The following is a 13,246-nucleotide window of genomic DNA, read 5'->3' as shown; positions in this document are numbered from 1 at the left end:
TTACCTATTATTGAGCCTGTGCTGTATTTCTTTTGTCTTTTTATTGCGAATAGTTAGATATAAACTCACAAACCCTTTCCATAACCATACGAAATCTTGCGCATTGCACGAGTCCGACTAAGTTATGTATTCACGAATCACTGTCAAATTGTGATGATACCAGGTGTTCGCGAAACGTTCAGCATATCCTGCCCCATTGCCACACATGCAAAGGCAAGTCAGTTCTTCACATGATATCACACGTGAACATATGGTATAGCAGGGAATTGTTTCGCACATAATTTTGGTCACTGATACGTAACATTTGGTAATATCCTCGAAAGACGCTCTTTGGGACTTTTGAGGTAATGAGGTTAAACGTTGTGTGTGTGTGTGTGTGTGTGTGTGTGTGTGTGTGTGTGTGTGTGTGTGTGTGTGTGTGTGTGTGTGTGTGTGTGTGTGTGTGTGTGTGTGTGTGTGTGTGTGTGTCCTTGTTTATAGCCACACTCATAGTCTAGTTATATGACAGCGGCACCCCAAAATTCGATCAAGTCAATACCAAACAATCTTGTGATTGATATTATGAGCAAGCCATCAACCAAATAACCGAGCCTGACCACCCGATCCATAAAGTGCCCCCTCCCTCCTACGACCAGCATAAGGTGCTGGGGACTACTTCTAACCTGGAATGCCCAAGTTGTAGTGACATATTCTAAACAAAGTCCTGTGAAACCTGGGTAACTCGAAGTTGTCTGTGAAACCTAACATACGTGCTTTATGTGCTGATGGGGTAATATGAGGCTTAGTTACACCAATCTTTCATTGCAGATATTGCAGCAGCTCGACTAACATTCCATGCGGTCACAGGTTGTGTCATAACAAGCTAGATAAATGGTCATGACACGAAGTCGACCTGGAACATATTAATTGCACAACCAGATTTGATGCAACCATCAAACGAAACTGATGCCTTCCACATGAAAAAATAGAATTAGAATTGCTCACCTGTAAATGCACAACACACAGATGCTCCCCATCCAGGTTTAGCTACGCCAAGAACATGGGATGTTCGCTTGGATGCAATTACGCTATGTCATGCCGCTAGACAGAAACAGACAATAGGTGATATCATTTCACAGCCCCTGACTCAGGGATAATACTACAAGTATGTTTTTAGTGTTTTTTCCACTCAGACAATGTAAAAAGCTTTCATGTGACCATACATGACCATGTTGAAGAAATATGTTAGATCTTGACTTTGGAAACAGGTCGACATGGCGGCCATCTTTAAATTCCATTCAAAGTTATAGAGAAACATCATTTTTCTTTATGATTTTACAATTTTGGTGTTTTTAAGCATTGTTGCAATTATCCCATTCATCCATTACATTAACATAATCTACCACCATATCTCAATAAGCAATCTTCGTCACAATTGGGGGGAATGGGGTAACATTGTATACAATATCTCAGCCCCCATGTAATATATTTTCATTTTGTTTTCTATATAGGATAGCACAATGGTTCAGGTAGTTTTTGATACACAGTTATGGTGGTTTTATTGTCATAACTCAATGGAATTTTTGTTTTACCTACTCACAAAATTTGAAAATGAAGTAAAAAAAACACATGATTTTCACTGAAAATTAGAATAACAGTTTTAATGAAACAAAATGTTTTCTAAATTCAGATAACCGAACATATTAACCCCTGAAAATTCACGCACACACTTGCAAGATTACTACCCCTTGTAAATCGTGTGAATCGTTCTTCATGCAATAGCAAAAGTGGTTGTCCCAAATCAGTCGCTATGACGATTCGATGACTCGTTCATTTGTTATCATCGTGATATATTACAATATAGGTCTGCCTACTACCACTGAATATCATATGTGTATAAGTCCATCGGGAACTGTATTCTAGCTTCTAGCACTGTTTCAACCAAAGTGATGTCATATAAGAAAATAATGTAAATATAAAAATAATAACGAACAAGCGACCTAGTGCAGTATTCAGGTCAGCACACGTATAGGCAAGTTGTGCTACGTTTACAAATTTCTCGCACTAGGACGGCATTGCTATTCAAATGCTGTTTACCACGCTTCACTTCCTACGCAGTACGTCACCGGGTGATACATTCAGTTTAGGGGTTGTTCTAGTCTAGTGATTCACAAGGGAGTATATTGCAAGCCTGCGGAGCTTCTTTAAATTGCTTTGAAATGATAGATTTCTTTACTGTTGCATGAAGAGACTGTTTATTAAAGATCGTGATAACCCAGGTAACCCAGGTAATACTGAAAAAACAACCTGTGCATGCCTTCCGCCTACACACTGGTGTGGACCGTCCCGGAGCCGTTTGCTGGTTAAACAATTAACCCTATAATCTTCCCTTCAGTTCATTCTGGCCGCACAACACTTCACACTGTCTGGTATGAACGCAGACAGTTGAGGCTACCTTTCATTCAAAAACAGGACCAAATACAAGGTACCCAGCGTTCGTTGGGGTGTTCATGATCAGGGATTTCACAGCCAGGTAGGAGTCGGGTAGGGGCCACGACCAGGTACCCAACGTTCGTTGAGGGTTTTATGATCAGGGATTTCACTGCCAGGTAGAAAACAAGTCGCCCAAACACCATGGTTCCATATCAGTATTGTCAGTGAATGATTCAATTTCTTTCGGTAGTAGTGAGTGAGTGTGGTTTTACGCCGCTTTTAGCAATATTCCAGCAATATCACAGCGGGGGACACCAGATATGGACATCACACATTGTACCTATGTGGGGAATCGTACCCGGGTCATCGGCGTGACGAGTGAACGCTTTAAGCACGAAGCTACCCCACTGCCCCCTTTCGAATTCGGTAGTAAATGAGGTTATTCTAACTGCTTATAGGGCATTTTTGCCCTGTGTTATTTCAAGTGTTATTTCACTGGCACACTCATTCAAATGTAAGCCTTGCGTTCATATTATTTATCAGGGTGTGTATATATATCACCCATATCTCATCATAGGTATGCACAATGTTGTGTTATACATATATCGATTGTTGTGAGATAGGTATGCAGAACGTTGTAACACATATACCGATTGTAGTGAGATAGGTACCCACAATGATGTGTGACACATATACCGAGTGTTGCGAGACAGGTACCCGCAATGCTGTGTGACACATATACCGATTACTTTGAGACAGGTACCCGCAATACAGTGTGACACATATACCGATTGTTGTGAGACAGGTACCCACAATGCTGTGTGACACATATACCGATTGTTGTGAGACAGGTACCCACAATGCTGTGTGACACATATACCGATTGTTTTGAGATAGGTACCTACAACACTGTGTGACACATATACCAATTGTTGTGAGACAGGGACCCTCAATACTGTGTGACACATATACCGACTGTTTTGAGATAGGTACCCACAATGCTGTGTGACACATATACCAATTGTTGTGAGACAGGGACCCTCAATACTGTGTGACACATATACCGACTGTTTTGAGACAGGTACCCATAATGCTGTGTGACACATTTACCGATTGTTTTGAGATAGGTACCCACAACACTGTGTGACATATATACCAATTGTTGGGAGACAGGTACCCACAATACTGTGTGACACATATACCGATTGTTGGGAGACAGGTACCCACAATGCTGTGTGACACATATACCGACTGTTTTGAAACAGGTAACCACAATGCTGTGTGACATATTTACCGACTGTTTTGAGATAGGTACCCACAACACTGTGTGACACATATACCGAGTGTTGTGAGATAGATACCCACAATACTGTGTGACATATACCGAGTGTTGTGAGATAGGTACCTACAACACTGTGTGACACATATACCGAGTGTTGTGAGATTGATACCCACAATACTGTGTGACATATACCGATTGTTGTGAGATAGGTACCTACAACACTGTGTGACACATATACCGATTGTTGTGAGACGGGTACCCACAATGCTGTGTGACACATATACCGATTGTTTTGAGATAGGTACCCACAACACTGTGTGACATATACCGATTGTTGTGAGATAGGTACCCGCAATACAGTGTGACACATATACTGAGTTTTGTGAGACAGGTACCCACAATACAGTGTGACACATATACCGATTGTAGTGAGACAGGTACCCACAACACTGTGTGACACATATACCGAGTGTTGTGAGACAGGTACCCACAATACTGTGTTACACATATACCGAGTGTTGTGAGACAGTTATGCAGAACGTTGTGACACACATACCGATTGTTGTGAGACAGGTATCCACAATACTGTGACACATACACCGAGTGTTGTGAGACAGGTATGCAGAACGTTGTGACACACATACCGATTGTTGTGAGACAGGTATCCACAATACTGTGACACATATACCGATTGTTGTGAGACAGTTACCCACAATGCTGTGACACATATACAGATTGTTGTGGGACAGGTACCTGAAATACTTTGTGACACATATACCGATCGTTGATAGGTACCGTTATATGAGATGGAACATTGATGACTGTGGCGTTAACCAACAAAACAATCAAGAAAGACGTCATCCTTAAACATGGGGATCGAATGGTCAGATTCTGTGACTTGGCTGATGGCACGTCACCTTAACCAACTGTCACGGATTGTTGGTCATGCTTTGGTCTTGTCCGGAAGTGACATCATAACACCGCAAATGACAACTTTGGTAGCTAAGTGAAGGAATGTGTGAAGGTCGATTAACGCGGCAGTCTGCAATTCTCCATCAATATTCTAGCTGTATGACGATGGCCTGTGAATAATCGAGTCTGGGCCAGGCGGGGTTCTATGACAAGAAATCAACAATTTCACCAAACCTGAACACTTGATCCAAGTTTGTCGCCTCTCACGGCACGCAACAGATGGCAAGGATTATCTAATGATGCTTCAGAACGGATGGTAACTACATGATAATGACATTGCAGTATATATAAAAAGCTGTGATCATGAATACAAATTAATGAGATGATAATGCCTGATGATGTAGAATATAAGGTTACTAAAATACATATGACAACAACATATTACACCTGATCTGACCAACCAGCGTTCTGATAACGTACATGGTGTTCGTCTTTGTAAATGTGGGTATATTACCAGGCGCAGATATCTGGGATGGAGAATACGCGCTTTACTGAAGGGGAAGAGGCTGAGGGAAGAAGATGCTTTCAATACCTGGTAGAGAAGGGTCTTGATAATGCTGCTATTGTCAAGAGGTTTGACACCATAGCTGAGAAATACGACAAGGTACAGTTGACATACAATAATATTCAAATACTAGTTCTGTAAGTTAATTGAAAACATCGCAGAACACCAGGCACGAACGGAGTAAGTGTTGGGTACAAGTACGAACTGCAATGTGTAGGGTGTACACAATATAACCAGGGCTTGTCAATTGCTCAAGGAAGCACTTATATGGTACAGGAGGCCGTCTAAGGTACAGCGGAATGTTCCGTAACAAAGACAACACATATTTATGGATCACCACTCCATTGTGCATGATATCCTTAAAAACGGTTTGTCAAGGCACAGAGAGCTATATACGAGACTTCAAATGTATCTTTCTATTTTCCCATATCAAACATGCTGGTATATTTGTTTTTCACTGTGATCACATTATGTTTTGTTGACTCATATATTTGTTCAGATGCAGGATATAATTGGCAACAACTTGCCGAAATGGATGGGAGAGAGTCTAGCGGCTCTGTATACCCGCAACCGACAGACTGTCAAGATCTTGGATGTAGCTGCAGGAACTGGATTGGTCTCTCACGAGGTAAAATGCGACCTGTTGTGGAAGGAGTTACATGAATGTAAAGACCTCTGTTGATGCAGGTTAAATGGGGTTCAACGTCGCTTCCAAGATTATTGCACTTATATAGCGACGTGTATGCACGTGTGTGTGGGTGTGTGGCTGCTTGTACTAGTCCGGACTGATGCCGATTTATAGTGCTAGCTCACTGAGATACCATGCTGCAGTTTAACATGAATACCCCACTCAGACACAGTATACTTACTCCGAGACGACCAGTCCTTGTTTTAGCCCCTTTATCCCGAGCGCCAGACAGGGTAACAACAAGTACCATCCTTTAACATCTTTTGGTATAACGCGGCCGGGGATCGAACCCCGAACCCCCCTTCTCCGGGCAGACGCTCTATCACTAGACCACGGAGGCGGTTCTCGGTTGATGAAGGGAATTTGTTTGGTCACAGTCTCATAACAGGCCCCTTGGTTTATGTGACATGATGAACCAAACAATTTAATTTGACATCCACAACATACTTGTCGGCCATCCGGCATGTTTGTTTTGCGTATTTACGGTTACCATTGCAAGACATCGCTGCTCTACAGTAACAATTCGAGTAGTACGTAGGTGAGCTATTTGAGTCTAACGATTCTCTTGGGGGCACGGGTGGCGATTCGCTGTGCAGAGTTGCGTCCCTTGGGAACGCCAGAAACCTATGATTGTGGGTTCGAATCCCGATTCGCCGCGATTATGTTTCTAGGTTTTTCTAGCTCCATACCCGTGTTCATGGGTATCATCGAAGCGGTAAACGTCTGAGACCTGCACCCCTCGGGTTTTCCTCCTACAGAAAGTGATACACGTCTAAGACACGGTGCATTTTTTTAGGAATTGCAAAAAAGTAAAAAACATATGCCGCCTGGGCGGCTGAAACTATACGTGCAATAAGGGTATATAAATGATACGGACGTCATGTCAGACACTCACACTTATAAAATACCACCACAAAAATACCACGACTGCCACCCGGACAACGCGAGCGGGCCCTGGGTACGATACAGATGGGAGCCACCCATGCCCACATTGATAGAACTTTTGGTTGTTCTCGTATTGTCGTAACTAACCTGATGCAACGTTACAGACAGAACGGGCAGACATCAGACGGCCAAGAACAGACAGACCCTGGGTAACTACGCCCAATGAAGACCGGTACTTGCATACTTTGTATCTCCGGAATCGATCCCTGACATTGGTGTCATCAGCGACGAATGCCTAAGTGGATATGGTTAGTCGACAGACAGTGGCCAGGCGACTCTAGGGCTCTGGGGCTTACAGACCTTACAGAGGACCGTTATTGACAGCGCAACATCGTCGTCAGAGATTGATGTGGGCCCAGACTGTACGTCGTTAGTAGAGACGTCGTCTTCCCTGATGAAAGCCGGTTCTGTCTGTTCTCTGCTGATGGGAGGGATTTGGGGGCAGGAGAGAACACCACTGGTCATCGTTAACGGAGATTTTACAACTCAGCGTTACACGGATGACATTCTTCGTCAGATTTCTTCGTCCTACCATTTCTACAACATCTGCTACTTGGTGTCCTTTATCAGCACGGCAACGCCAGACTCCATACAACCCGAATCGTACAGAACTTCGTTGCAGCCAACAAGACATGTCACCAATAGAACACATCTGGGATGTCATGGATCGTCGTGTTCGACTGCGACCACATCCTCCAGTCAACTGACAAGAACTGATCAAGGCACTCCAAAAATAATGGCGACGTATCCGATGTGACGTCATCAGACGACTGACTTTTTCTGTGCGCCCGAGAGTTTTTGCTTGTCTTGTAGCTGGGGGTGGTCATACACGCTATTAATGTGATGTGTTATTGAACTTGAGCGATTTTGAATGCGAGTGCTTTTTGTCCAGTAAGTTGAAGGCTTGTTTTTGCTACCCCACCTCAATTCGGGCAACTGTCATGTCAGTATCGGATATTTTATGACTGTGATTTCCCTGATTTGGTTGAGATTATGATCTTTTCAATCTTTTTACTTCATGCATCTACATGTTGTGGTTTTTATACAAGAGTGATTCACAACTATGGCTTGGCCGTCAGTATATGAGTGAGTGTGTGAGTGAGTATGTTTTTACGCCGCTTTTAGCATTATTCCAGCAATATCACGGCGGGGAACACCACAAATGGGCTTCACACATTGTACCCATGAAGGGAATCGAACCCGGGTCCTAGGCGTGACGAGGGAACGCTTTAACCACTAGGCTACCCGACCGCCCCCCGTCAGTTTATGAAAAGTCGGACCATATCGGCATATGAGAAAGAAGAAGAAAACAGTTTCTCCCCAATCTTAGTCCTTGTCATTTTATGTGCTGATTGAACCTGAATTGTGGCATACTGGCAAGATAAAATTGTAGAATTCGTTTATGTCCCAGATGCGGAAACACGGATTCCTGCACATTGATGGTCTGGAACCGTCTGTCGGGATGCTTGAACAGGCTAGGAAAAACAACTTGTATGAGCGATACATATGTGACATTCTTGCTGACAACACCCTGGATATTTCTGATGGTGAGAGTAGGAACGGTTGCATTAGACACGGTTTTAAGACAAGAAGTTGACAATATATACTGATAGCACGGACAGCCGAGGTTAACAGAGATATGGGATAGAGTAGATGTCTCATTGTGAAGGTAGTGTCAGTTGATGTAGACGTGACCGCTCGAGAAAGGAATAACGCAGATATACCTGATATAAGGAGACTACCGATGAATTTGCCTTTGACGTTTGTGATAGAATATTTGCTAACATGATAAATATAACATCTTTCCCATTGTTTAAATATCAAACACAATATCGCCAGTGTCTGAAAATTAAGACATGTTTCAAATCACATTTATGTAAGTTTTGAGAACAATTTGTCACCTGGTTCTTGCTTAGTATGTGTTTGATACAGAACAACAAACAAACACCCAAATATCGAGACTTGGCCATACATTTGTCCGTGGCATGACATGGTTGTTTCAAAACAGACAACCATTTTGTGATTTAATTGCCACTAGAACGAAGGCCCCCATGCCCTTCCATAACCAGATATTACCTGCATGTGTCTTTGTTTATTGCAGAAACATACACTATAGTAACAGTGGTGGGTCTCAGCTCCGAAATATTCAGTACACTGCCCATCAAGGCATTCGAGGAACTGGTGCGTGTCACGAAATCAGGTGAGAACAAATTGTTATGGACTATGCTTGTCGTCTGGTCCAGACTCGATTATTTATAAAGCTGGAATATTGCTGAGTGCGGCGTTAAACAACAAACAAACAATCTTTACTGCCTTCTAGGTGGCCATATCTTGATGAATCACTTCGACTACATCTTCGAGAGGGATGTCCTCCGTGCGAATCTCTCCAGCCTAGAGAACCGTGGTCTGTGGAAACTGGAGGACAAACAAGTTATGCCCGAGATCACGAAGGGGATTACCGGTCATCTGCGTGTCTATAAAGTTCTGTAGTCCTACACCAGGAGGAAACAAGGGGATTACCGGTCATCTGCATGTCTAGCACGTTCTGTAGCCCTACACCTGGAGGAAACAAGGGGATTACCGGTCATCTGCATGTCTATCACGTTCTGTAGCCCTACACCGGGAGGAAACAAGGGGATTACAGGTCATCTGCATGTCTATCACGTTCTGTAGTCCTACACCTGGAGGAAACAAGGAGATTACCGGTCATCTGCATGTCTATCACGTTCTGTAGTCCTACACCTGGAGGAAACAAGGAGATTACCGGTCATCTGCATGTCTATCACGTTCTGTAGTCCTACACCAAGAGGAAACAAGGGGATTACCGGTCATCTGCATGTCTATCACGTTCTGTAGTCCTACACCAAGAGGAAACAAGGGGATATCTGCTAATCTGCATGTCTATCACGTTCTGTCGACCTACACCAGGAGGAAACAAGGAGATTACCGGTCATCTGCATGTCTATCACGTTCTGTAGTCCTACACCAAGAGGAAACAAGGAGATTACCGGTCATCTGCATGTCTATCAAGTTCTGTAGTCCTACACCAGGAGGAAACAAGGGGATTACCGGTCATCTGCATGTCTATCGCGTTCTGTAGTCCTACACCAAGAGGAAACAAGGGGATTACCGGTCATCTGCATGTCTATCACGTTCTGTAGTCCTACACCAGGAGGAAACAAGGGGATTACCGGTCATCTGCATGTCTATCACGTTCTGTCGACCTACACCTGGAGGAAACAAGGAGATTACCGGTCATCTGCATGTCTATCACGTTCTGTAGTCCTACACCAGGAGGAAACAAGGGGATTACCGGTCATCTGCATGTCTATCACGTTCTGTAGTCCTACACCAGGGGGAAACAAGGGGGTGACCGGTCATCTGTATGTCTATCACGTTCTGTAGTCCTTCACCAGGAGGAAACAAGGGACTTGCCGGTCATTTGCATGTCTATCACGTTCTGTCGACCTACACCAGGAGGAAACAAGGGACTTGCCGGTCATTTGCATGTCTATCACGTTCTGTAGTCCTACACCAGGAGGAAACAAGGGGATATCTGGTCATCTGCATGTCTATCACGTTCTGTAGTCCTACACCAGGAGGAAACAAGGGGTTATCTGGTCATCTGCATGTCTATCACGTTCTGTAGTCCTACACCAGGAGGAAACAAGGGGATATCTTGTCATCTGCATGTCTATCACGTTCTGTAGTCCTACACCAAGAGGAAACAAGGGGATATCTGCTAATCTGCATGTCTATCACGTTCTGTCGACCTACACCAGGAGGAAACAAGGAGATTACCGGTCATCTGCATGTCTATCACGTTCTGTAGTCCTACACCAAGAGGAAACAAGGAGATTACCGGTCATCTGCATGTCTATCAAGTTCTGTAGTCCTACACCAGGAGGAAACAAGGGGATTACCGGTCATCTGCATGTCTATCGCGTTCTGTAGTCCTACACCAAGAGGAAACAAGGGGATTACCGGTCATCTGCATGTCTATCACGTTCTGTAGTCCTACACCAGGAGGAAACAAGGGGATTACCGGTCATCTGCATGTCTATCACGTTCTGTCGACCTACACCTGGAGGAAACAAGGAGATTACCGGTCATCTGCATGTCTATCACGTTCTGTAGTCCTACACCAGGAGGAAACAAGGGGATTACCGGTCATCTGCATGTCTATCACGTTCTGTAGTCCTACACCAGGGGGAAACAAGGGGGTGACCGGTCATCTGTATGTCTATCACGTTCTGTAGTCCTTCACCAGGAGGAAACAAGGGACTTGCCGGTCATTTGCATGTCTATCACGTTCTGTCGACCTACACCAGGAGGAAACAAGGGACTTGCCGGTCATTTGCATGTCTATCACGTTCTGTAGTCCTACACCAGGAGGAAACAAGGGGATATCTGGTCATCTGCATGTCTATCACGTTCTGTAGTCCTACACCAGGAGGAAACAAGGGGTTATCTGGTCATCTGCATGTCTATCACGTTCTGTAGTCCTACACCAGGAGGAAACAAGGGGATATCTTGTCATCTGCATGTCTATCACGTTCTGTCGACCTACACAAAGAGGAAAGTCTATTGTATTTAATAATCATGACCCATACTACTGTTAAGCCTTTTCCTTCGCTCTATTAAAATGAGGGTGAAAAGAACCCTGTTTAAGTAAGACTTACTTACTTGCATGTGTCGATCTAATTTACTACTGACTAGGGCTTCATGAGTACTCGAGTACTCGGGGCCGGATTCGGTTTTACTGGGACTCGAGTCCGTTATCAAGGACTCGAGTACTCGATAAGGGGAGATCACTCTGTTTCAATGTTCAATTGTTCATCAATATATTGATTAAAGCTTGAAAAAATATTGTTTGAAGAATGTATTTTTTGTAGAAAGTAGATGTACATTAGAACAATTGAGAATGTCACATAAAATATACGTAATTATTGTTTTTCCTTCCTGACTTTAAGAAATTGAATGTATCAAGGCAATTATTGCTTTTTTGCTCCGACTCAAATGCCAGTGTATTCCCCTACACAGATTAACAACTGATTAGCTGATATATATGTGTTATTTCAGTGCTTACAAATCAAGTGACAGGTTCTGTTTGGTACAGTTTGAAAACGTGACCAACTCATGAATGAATGAACTTATAGTACTACATTTCCATACCTAGCGGCCTTAGTCTTGCATCCCAGCAGCTGCGTATACGTGTATGTCACGTGATGCACATTATCGATTTTCTTCCTGCTAACTATTGTTCGTGCTTGTTGGCAGGTGACGAATGAAACGCGGATCGTCAGAAAAACAACAACTTGGTTTGTGTTCAATATGTATTGTAGTATTTGTAGACGTGGCGTAATGTTTTTGAAGGTCGTGATTAAGATTAGTGCAGTTACAAGCAAACATTAACACTGAACACTTCCATACACTTTGACAGATAAACAAGTTCCGTGGACGCTCTCTATTTACATTTAAGTGCAGTTCAATTATACTTATAACATGTTTTAATACTTTTAGATGGCAATTTTGATCTGATGAACCAATATTCTTAAAGGACGTCCTATTTTCGGGTACTCGAGTACGAGTCGAGTTTCACCCATTGGACTCGTGGAAGCCCTACTACTGACTACCTCCGAGTGTGTGCATGTGTGGGTGGGTGCATGTGCGTGCGTGCGTGCGTGCGTGCGTGCGTGCGTGCGTGTGTGTGTGTGTGTGTTATAACCAATATCGCCATTCTCATAGCTCATTCTACGTTAAAAATAATCATATTCACATAGTCGACAAACAGTTATTTGATAAAATGGTCCACATGACACTGACTAACGTATAACAACGTGAACCAATCAAGGTGAATGTGTTCAACACAGACCTCTATATTCATAAGATCAGAAAACCAGGCTGACACAGTACCTGATTGAATCTAAGATGAAAGTAAACCTTGATGGGTTTAGACCAATGTAAGACAAAGCTATCAAATTGGTCAGCACGTAGTCCGTCATGATCCGCAGAAAAAGCTGCAGTTCAGAAAAATTTCGAAGTCATAAAATGTATGAAAGAAAATCATACAAATGTTTAAACGCAAGTGTTCGCCGAATATATCACGAGTAAATTCTTTGAAAGGCATTACTTAGAAGCGTCCTTACTTGATAACGGTATAAGTATTTATACCGAAACGTCGCTTTTACAGTAAAAAAAGAAGTTGTTATCCATAAATTGTATCTACTTTGTCATCCGCCAACTTCTAAGTAATGCCTAGCAAATGATGTATCCGTCGTCGATCTTGTGACATAGCAATCAACACCATCAAGAGCCTCGCCCGACCAGTCTTGACGGTCCAACGGTAGAAGGACCTATACCGAAACGTCGCCTTTACAGTAAATAAAGAAGTTGTTATCCATAGCTTTTGTCACATCTGGTATCACGAGTATATTTTATT

General features: G+C 43.2%; 1 protein-coding gene across 2 annotated transcripts; it reads left to right on the top strand.

Annotated features, from left to right (window-relative positions):
• Positions 1-2,379: 2,379 nt before the first annotated feature.
• On the top strand, positions 2,380-10,424 carry LOC139468115 (methyltransferase-like protein 27). 2 transcript variants are annotated; one of them, XM_071249869.1, is made up of 6 exons: positions 2,380-2,464; positions 5,124-5,270; positions 5,671-5,799; positions 8,216-8,351; positions 8,906-9,004; positions 9,125-10,424. In XM_071249869.1, the coding sequence occupies exons 2-6, from the start codon at positions 5,139-5,141 to the stop codon at positions 9,292-9,294; spliced, it is 666 nt and encodes a 221-aa protein (XP_071105970.1). In that variant the 5' UTR covers positions 2,380-2,464; positions 5,124-5,138; the 3' UTR covers positions 9,295-10,424. The 2 variants fall into 2 exon arrangements, with proteins under 2 accessions (XP_071105970.1, XP_071105959.1); XM_071249858.1 differs by having other exon boundaries at positions 2,380-2,512.
• The last annotated feature ends 2,822 nt before the right edge of the window (positions 10,425-13,246 follow it).

The sequence above is a fragment of the Haliotis cracherodii genome, unplaced genomic scaffold, assembly GCF_022045235.1.
Source record: "Haliotis cracherodii isolate W230 unplaced genomic scaffold, xgHalCrac1.p SCAF_1, whole genome shotgun sequence".
Classification (NCBI taxonomy): Eukaryota; Metazoa; Mollusca; class Gastropoda; order Lepetellida; family Haliotidae; genus Haliotis; species Haliotis cracherodii.
This window is presented reverse-complemented; position numbering and strand designations above follow the sequence as displayed.